The following is a 9,434-nucleotide window of genomic DNA, read 5'->3' on the forward strand; positions in this document are numbered from 1 at the left end:
AATTTCATGGCTGCAGTCACCATCTGCAGTGATTTTGCAGCCCCAAAAAATAAAGTCTGACACTGTTTTCACTGTTTCCCCATCTATTTCCCATGAAGTGATGGGACCGGATGCCATGATCTTTGTTTTCTGAACGTTGAGCTTTAAGCCAACTTTTTCACTCTCCACTTTCACTTTCATCAAGAGGCTTTTTAGTTCCTCTTCACTTTCTGCCATAAGGGTGGTGTCATCTGCATATCTGAGGTTATTGATATTCCTCCCGGCAATCTTGATTCCAGCCTGTGCTTCTTCCAGTCCAGTGTTTCTCAAGATGTACTCTGCATAGAAGTTAAATAAGCAGGGTGACAATATACAGCCTTGACGTACTCCTTTTCTTATTTGGAACCAGTCTGTTGTTCCATGTCCAGTTCTAACTGTTGCTTCTTGACCTGCATACAAATTTCTCGGGAGGCAGGTCAGGTGGTCTGGTATTCCCATCTCTTTCAGAATTTTCCACAGTTTATTGTGATCCACACAGTCAAAGGCTTTGGCATAGTCATGAAAGCAGAAATAGATGTTTTTCTGGAACTCTCTTGCTTTTTCCATGATCCAGCGGATGTTGGCAATTTGATCTCTGGTTCCTCTGCCTCTTCTGAAACCAGCTTGAACAAAAAACTTCAAGTAAGAGAAGTAAAACTAAACAAAACAAGTAAAATATCAACTTTTTATGACTGATGTAGTCAGATCCCTGGATTACATAGCTCTGGATTGATGTTCAGGTGCTAGACAATTATAAGCTTTGTAACAAGTCCTTCACATTCTTAGAATTCCTTTCCTCGTTAGGAAAATGATTATAAAATATATCCTGATTATTTCACAACAGGATAGTATGGATCAATGGATGAGATCATGCCTTGCCCATCTACATAGCCTAATATATACAGTAAGACAGTTAAAGTCAGAATGAAATATTTAATAAGTGCTTTTTAAGGTAATAAAAACTGTACAATATAAGGCACATTATTATAATGGAACCAGAAGGACTACAATATTTAAAAGCTACAAAGATATTTTACCTTCTAAAATGGGGAAACCAAAAAGTCTATTTACAATACAAAAAGAAACACAGATTTTTAACTAAGAAGATTATTCACCTTACTTATTGGGTATCAGGTCCTAGGAACACAAAGAGAAATAAAGTACATATGAGTATGATAATTACCATACTACATGGTAACTCCTCTTATAGAGGTATTTTTTTTTAAGTGGTAACAGAACACAGAACAACCAATTTCCTAAGTCAGATAAGGTTTCCCAGAATTAACACTTAATTCACAAATGATGGGGAAACTTCGGGGAAGAGGACAAACAAAAAGTCATCGGAGGGCCTGGAATGTTTGAGATGCAGTCAAGTTCAGTGACTGAAGAAAGCAGTAGAAAGAAGGGCTATGGCCAAATTGTGAGGAGCTGTGTTTGAATCTAATTCTATACCTAATATCATTAGTTTTGTTTTAGAGGAAGAAGACAGAAGATAAAGATGATAAGCTGGAGAAAAGAAAGCTGATATAACAAGAGAAAAAAGGCATGAACCTGAACTGAGCCCTAAGAGGGATGCAAACACCAAGTGGCAGACAACAGACATCTGAAGAAACCGGTGAAGTGCAGGATTATGAGGGAGGGGGGTTCTGGACGGATGCGCTGGTTATTGATCTGCTGTCTCTCGGCTCCTCTTGGTCCTCTCTCTGGCTCCACAATCATGTATCTGGGTCTCTTTAAATAGTCTTCCTTTGTTGGCCAGAACATTAAGTTGTCAGTAGAGGGCACTGGAGAGACTTCGTAGGAGCAGTTTCTGTTCCTGGTTCAGGCCACGTATTATGTTCACTCAACAGGCTCCTGGGTGCAACACCCATGGTTTCTCCAGCATCTGGCTCCTGCAGCTTCTCTGAAGCCTGGCTCCTGTGTGCACAGCTGCCAACAGTACTTGGCAGCTTTCCCACAAAGAGCTTCTCCTGGTACCCAGGTGGCAGATTTCCATCAGGTTCAGATTGCACAGCACCAGCGACTTCTATGCCATTTAGTGAGCCAAGGCCATACCCTCTCCAACAACCTCAGAACCTCAGCCCAAGGGTGGAGAACTCTTCGTGGGTAGCTCAATCCTGGGAGTATTAGCTGCTCCTTGAATCTGCAAGTCCTATATATTTCAAGTTCTCTTTACTTATTATTAGCCAATCCCTAGTTATGCCAATCCCCTGTAAGACCAATGTTTTTAAAATAGTCAACTAAAAATACTTATTCTGTATATTAAACTTGCACTGTTCAAATGACTATGTGGTCTCTCTCTCTTGGTTGGACCCAGACTGACAAAGAGGTGCTAAAACCACTGTAAGATCAAATACACTGGAATCTGAAGAAGTAGTTCAGTTTTAGACATCTTTATTTTGAGGTCCTTGAAGTCTGTCCAGAGGGTATTTTAATAAGCCACCAGATGACTATTTTAAAACTTCAGAGATACTTTATAGAGTTGAAGGTAGATGTGGGAGTTATCAGCATATAGAAATATATAAACATTAAAATAGATAATCTGGGAGACTGTGGAGAATGAAAATTGGATTACAGGTAAATGCATCCACTATTTAAAAGGCTGGCAATAAAAAGAAGTCCAGCAAAACAGAAAGAGGAAAAAAAAAAATCAATGCAGTATCACTCTCAATTTCTGAGTACTCTGAAAACAGTGGGTATTCTTAAGGAAAAGTTGAAAAAGTTGCAGATTTTTTAAAATGCCTGTATTTATTGCTAAGGAAACCAACAAAATACACCAAGCCTTCAAAATGGTAAAAGTAGTAGCCAAACTACAATGGGAGATGGTATAAATAAAAGCAACAATTTAAGTTCAGAATACTACTTTTTTATAAGTCTGAAAGCAAAAGGCACAGAAGTCAGACAGCTTGGAAGGAAGTTAAAAAGAAAGTTTTTTTGCTTGTATTGTGAAGTGGATGTCTGGATGAGTAAGACTTGATGAAAGCAAAGGCATCGCAGAACAAAGGAGGTCAGAGTAGAGATGAGGAAGGATGCTTAAGAAAAATGGAAATGTTTGTGAAAAAATAACAAGCAGTCACCGGTGATAAACCACAGGACTAATGAGGGTAAAGCAGAGGATAAGACACCAATTCCGTATCTGAAACCATCAGTCTTAAGCTCAACTTTGGCTTCTAGAATTTAGTTACTGTTTAAGCTAAAATATACTTCACCACGGATCTAGCCATTTCACTTTAGTCAAGTATTTAGTACCATGGAAAGTACAAGTGGTGCTGTTTATAGCAGAAAAAATTGGAAACAGTACCCAACAACAGACCATAAAATGAACAGTCTGAAGTCATAAAAACTAAAGTATGGTATAACGAGTTCATAAGACCATTAAATGATGAAGGAAAAATCTTAATCTGCATATACAGTATGATCCAACGATTACAAAATATAAAAGTACAAGGGAGAAAAGGAGAAGTAGGATCAAACATTAATTTCTCCCACTTACATAATATTTTCCAAAATTTCTGAAATGAACATAGTAGTGCTGCATGTAGCAATTTTGACACACACAGTCATATCATTGGGAAAGCTCTCTCAGACTGTAACTGAGAAGGGTGTCACAAAACAAGAACGGACCACCTATAGAAAGATGCAATAGGAATTTGGCAGATAGTATAAAAGCAAACATAAAGACAAATTTTTCACCTACATAAAATTGTATTTCAAGACTTACCTCACAACCATCCCCTCATCCCACTCCCACCAAAAGCAAATATGGAAACACTGTCAGATTTCATTTTCTTGAGCTCCAAAATCAATGCAGATGGTGACTGCAACCACAAAATTAAAAGACACTTGCTCCTTGGAAAAACAGCTATGTCAAACCTAGACAGTGTTAGGAAAAGCAGAGACATCACTTTGCTGACAAAGGTCCATCTAGCCAAAGCAATGGTTTTTCCAGTAGTCATGTATGGATGTGAGAGTTGGACCATAATGAAGGCTGAGCATCGAAGAATTGATGCTTTCAAACTGCGGTGCTGGAGAAGACTCTTGAGAGTCCTTTGGACTGCGAGGAGATCAAACTAGTCAATCCTAAAGGAAATCAATCCTGAGTATTCATTGAAGGATTGATGCTGAAGCTGAAGCTCCAATACTTTGGTCACCTGATGCAAAGAATTGGCTCACTGGAAAAGACCCTGATGCTGGGAAAAATAGAGGGTAAGAGAAGGGGGCAACAGAGGATGAGGTGGTTGGATGGCATCACTGACTCAATGGACATGAGTCTGAGCAAACTCAGGGAGACAGTGATGGACAGAGAAGTCTGGCTTGCTGCAGTTCATCGGTTTGCACAGAGCTGGACACGACTTAGCGAGTGAACAACATATACTATCCTCTGCCACAGTCCCTCAAATGAGGACTAAGGATATAAGCCATTTACGGGCTAAAGAAGCTTCTGTGAAACTTAGCCACATATTAGAGTGTCTACTATGAAAAATGTATTCTGAGCTACAAGCAACTATCTTAGTAACAAGTCTTGTAAACACAAGTTCCTACATTAGCAATTTGGTATATACCAGACCACGATGATTTTACAATTCTCTGAATACGCAAAGCACAGTTTCATAGCTAATACATTTCATTTTCAGGTATCTGTGTTTCAACTGTTCAATTACACTGAAAGCTTCTATAAGGCAGCATATAATAATGTCTTGCTCTTCTGTCTTCCCTGAGACTTGTGGGGCAGTTGTGGAGTTAACTGTGGGATCCCTGCTCCACTGAAGCAATACAAAAGAATACTGAAATGGTATCACACAAGTAGTAACATAGGAAGTGAATACGAATACACTGCCACATGCAATTTTTTATAAGATAAATGTTAAAAATAGGACAAAGTAATATTCTACACATACAACAAAGCCGGAATTAGATGTCTTTAATCCTACAACAGAGATTAAGCTGAAGACAGAAGTCACCCTGCTACAAATGCCTAAACATAGAAAGTTATTTCAGGCATGTTTACAATGTACTAAACCAGAAGGCAATGGCACCCCACTCCAGTACTCCTGCCTGGAAAATCCCATGGACGGAGGAGCCTGGTAGGCTGCAGTCCATGGGGTCGCTAAGAGTCAGACACGACTGAGCGACTTCACTTTCACTTTTCACTTTCATGCATTGGAGAAGGAAATGGCAACCCACTCCAGTGTTCTTGCCTGGAGAATCACAGGGATGGGTGGGCTGCCGTCTCAGGGGTCGCAGAGTCGGACATGACTGAAGCGACTTAGCAGCAGCAGCAGCAAACCAAAAAAGCTTTCTCACACATCCAGGGTAAAAACTCTTACCTCATTGCTGGGGGCCTCGTGCTCAGACACTACATCTCGATGCTGGTTTTGCGAAATGGATGCACTGACAGAAACTGGTGTGTTTTTTGGTGAATGGAAGGCATTGATGAGATGACTCAGAGGAACTGTAACCTAAAAAAAGATAAAAGGTGAAAATCAGCAGTGCTTTTTAGAATAAAAACAGCAAAAAAAAAACCTTTTTATCGTCAGAACTGGGGACTGTACAAAGTTAAACATACATTCTTTATCAAAACTATACATTAAAAATTGTAAATACTCAGATTATTGCTGGTCGAAAACTACTAACTTTCAGGACAGCACTGGGGCTATATACAGCAAAAGTACTAAAAATACATATATTTCATTGTTGTAGCAACCTAACTCTAAGGGATTTATTCCAAGGAAATAATCTGGTAAGTAATAATCTATGCTTGCATATGCCTAGATGACAATTTTCATCAAAGTATTTTAAAATTTATGGAAAGCTAGAAATGTCCAAGAATAGGGGAGTGGCTAAATAAACAATACCACAACAAAAATGAAATATCTCACAGACATGAAACGAGCAAGCATATATCCAGAATTTTGTAATTTTCAACTTCCCTACTACACCACCCCACCCTATTCTGGGCCACCAGCATCTCTAAGTGGATTTTTTTTTTTTGGTATGTGGATTTTTACAAACAGCAACCTAACTTCTCTCCCTGAATCGCCTCTATTAAAGCCAGTCAGATCTCATCACTCCTCCACTCAAAACTCTCCAATGGCTTTTCTCACAGTAAGAGTTGATGTCCTGACAACGATGACGCCCTGGCTCTCTCTCACTTCTGTGACCTGATCCACTATTAAGTTCCCCTTCGGTCTCTCTGCTCCGGCCCCCTTGGCCCCCTCGTTGTTCCTGGAGCACGCCTGGCAGGCTCCCACTCAAGGATTCTGCACTGCTGTGTATTCCCACCTCTCCAGTTAGTCAGAGAGTCTGCACTCATGCTTCCTTCAGTACTTAACTCAAAAGCAACCTTTTCATGTGTCTTTTCCCTGGCCAACCTACTAAACAACCCTCTCCTAAGAAATATTCCTTACTGCCTTCCTCTGCTCTATTTTTCCTTCTTGACATTTATGTTATCTAACACACTTTATATATTTACTTGTTTATCTATATATTGTTTACTAGAAACCTCAACCTAAGTCCCCTTATTAGCATAAATCCTGGTGGGTGATCCAAACAGGGGCTTTAAGAATAAAAACACGCCTATTACACAGGAAATTTCAAGGGCTTCAGGAGCTCTGTGCCAAGAACTGGGAACAAAGACCAAATATTTTTATTTATTATACCACATTCTCCCACTGGAACATAAGTTTCATGTCACAAGGGATTTCTTTCCTGTATTTTAATATTTTTCTCTTTTATTTATACATTAATTTACTGTAAAGTGTTTTTACATAATACTTACACACCTTAGATTTTATTTTTCTCTAACTTTCTCTATTTCATTCAATACTGTATCCCAGTGCAACAATAATGTACACAGTAGTTGCTAAATAAACATTTGTTGAGAAAATGAATAAACTAAATGGGCTCTTACTATATGACAGGTTTTATACTATATGCTTTACTTAACTCTCTCATTTAATCCTCGTAAGAGACAAACACGTTAGTTACTTCTATTTAACTGATGAAGAGAGCAAGAAATTAGATTCAATGTCATGTTCCACGTCATTCAGCAAGAAAGTATAATATTAGAGGAACGATTCTAACCCAGATAATCTGACTTCAGGTTCCACTTAAAGATTTTTCATCCCATGGTTACTGATGCAGAAGTAAAGTCATAATATTGTTATATGAAAAAAGCAAGCTATAAAACTTTATGTAACTTTTTAAAAAAATTATGCATACAGAACTTTCCTGGTGGTCCAGTGGTTTGATCCCTGGTCTGGGAAGATTCCACAAGCCACAGGCAACTAAACCAGTACGCCACAACTACTGAGCCCAAACGCTAGAGTCCGTGCTCCTCAACAAGGGAAGGCCTCACTCGCTCCAAGTAAAGAAAGCCCAAGCACAGCAATAAAGACCCAGTGCAGTCATGAATAAATGAATAGTATGCATACACATATTTGTATAGAGTTAAAGGGATGAAAGAAGTTATTCTAAAATGCAGTCTCTTGGAGTTGTGGAATTATGGGTGATCTTTATTATCTTGTATTTTTCTTTTCAGCATTTTTGGCAATGAGTGTGTATTAAGAGTCAGTAAGAAATGATAAGCTCTTTTAAAGCTGCAGGAATCAAATTAAGATACATATTTTCTGCCTATACCTTTAAAAAGTTTTATTTTACTTACTTATATTTCTTCCCATTCAGTAAAGAATTTAAACTGCTGTTTCCCTAGGTCCTCTGGAACAATGCATCTGGTCCCACCTATTACCTGCTTCCCTGGACCTTTAGGCTTGTCTTGGCTCATTTGAAGACCAGGCAGTTGATAAATCCTGAGGCTCGCTGCTCAGACTGACTCGGGTGGAATGTAAGAATGGGGCAAGTGTCCGGACTGCTCTCCTGGACACTGAGCAGAGTCCTGTAGCTCTCAGATCTCTCTGAGTGGGGAGCTGACCAGCAACCCCGCATCATGGAAGAGAAAAGAGCTAGAAGTTTATGACCTGATTCAAACTTTCTGGGACCCAGAGAAGCCCTATACTTTAGAAGAAATGGAAGTGGTAACAGAAAGTTGTGTGGAGGTTCAAGAGATAAATGAAGACGACTATTTGGTCATTATAAGGTTCACACCAACAGTACCTCATGCCTCTTCAGCAACTCTTATTGGGTTGTGCTTAAGAGTAAAACTTCAACAGTGTTTACCATTTAAATATATGTTGGAATTCTAAATTTCTGACGGAAACCACTCAACAGAGGAAGTTATGAACAAACAGATAAATGACAAAGAGCTAGTGGCGGCTGCAATGGAGAAACCCAACTTAATGGGAAATCGTGAAACAGTGTCTCCTTGCCCCTAAGAGCTGTTTTAAGAGCCACTAAACAGTAATCATTTGATATATTTGTTTAAACTCTTTGTAAAATGTAGAAGATTCATGTTTAATACATAGGTGATTTGTACCTCAGAGCATTTTTTAAAGGATGATTTCCAAGCAAGACTTAATTATAAGGTAGTAACCTAAGTCTGTTCAGTGTCCAACATTCTCAGGATTTGTAGCACCTAAATGATCAGCCAGAAAAATATTTTTTAGTTATGTTTAAGATGAGTCGCTATTTTTCTGATCCCTATTATGATATACCTGCTTTTCATGTCAAATATTTAGCATGCCCAAATGTATTAAATCTAAATCACTCTGTAAAATAAATAAAATAGACATGATTCTTGTTAAAAAGAACTTAAATTGCTAAAACATGGTCTGATCTCTTCTCAATGAAAAACTTGACCCTCCGTCATACAATTTAAATTCAACTGTATTAAACCAATTAAGCAACCAGGAAATACAAATTGTGTTCTGGGCTTCCTGGTGGTGCAGTGGTAAAGAACCCACCTGCCAATGTAGGAGATGCAGGTTCGATCCCTGAGTCAGGAAGATCTCCTGGAAAAGGAAATGGCAACCCACTCCAGTATTCTTGCCTGAAAAATCCCCTGGATAGGGGAACTTGGCGGGCCACAGCCCACGGGGTTTCAAAAGAATCAGACGTGACTGAGTGACTAAACGTTACTATCTTCCACAGTATAAAATGCCTAAGAGTCCTACATGGCCCAGTTAGGACTGCCTGTAGTACATACAGCTCCTTCACTATCTTTACCAACATCACACACCACTAACTCCACTTAGCAATGATAAATTCTCCTAATATGGGATCTTCTTGATACCATGGACTTCCCCGGTGTCTCAGTGGTAAAGAATCCGCCTGCAATGCAGGAGACGCAGGAGTTACTGGTTTGATTACTAGGCTGGGAAGATCCCCCGGAGGAGGGCATGTCAACCCACTCCCGGATTCATGCCTGGAGAATTTCATGGACAGAGGAGCCTGGCGGGCTACAGTCCATGGGGTTGCAAAGAGTCAGACATGACTGAAGCAACTTAGCATACATGCACACT

The 9,434-nt window shown here is 39.3% G+C and overlaps 1 protein-coding gene and 1 pseudogene across 1 annotated transcript in view; one reads left to right on the top strand and one right to left on the bottom strand.

Annotated features, from left to right (window-relative positions):
- The window catches only part of YME1L1 (YME1-like 1 ATPase), a 29,703-nt gene that overhangs the window by 18,578 nt on the left and 1,691 nt on the right, over positions 1–9,434 (bottom strand). Inside the window, exon 2 of the mRNA XM_010859823.1 lies at positions 5,346–5,477. Within this exon, the coding sequence (XP_010858125.1) occupies positions 5,346–5,477 (132 nt within the window). The remainder of the gene's footprint in view (positions 1–5,345; positions 5,478–9,434) is intronic.
- Positions 7,305–8,801, top strand: LOC105002968 (annotated as a pseudogene).

This window comes from Bison bison, unplaced genomic scaffold (genome assembly GCF_000754665.1).
Source record: "Bison bison bison isolate TAMUID 2011002044 unplaced genomic scaffold, Bison_UMD1.0 scf7180017864461, whole genome shotgun sequence".
Classification (NCBI taxonomy): Eukaryota; Metazoa; Chordata; class Mammalia; order Artiodactyla; family Bovidae; genus Bison; species Bison bison.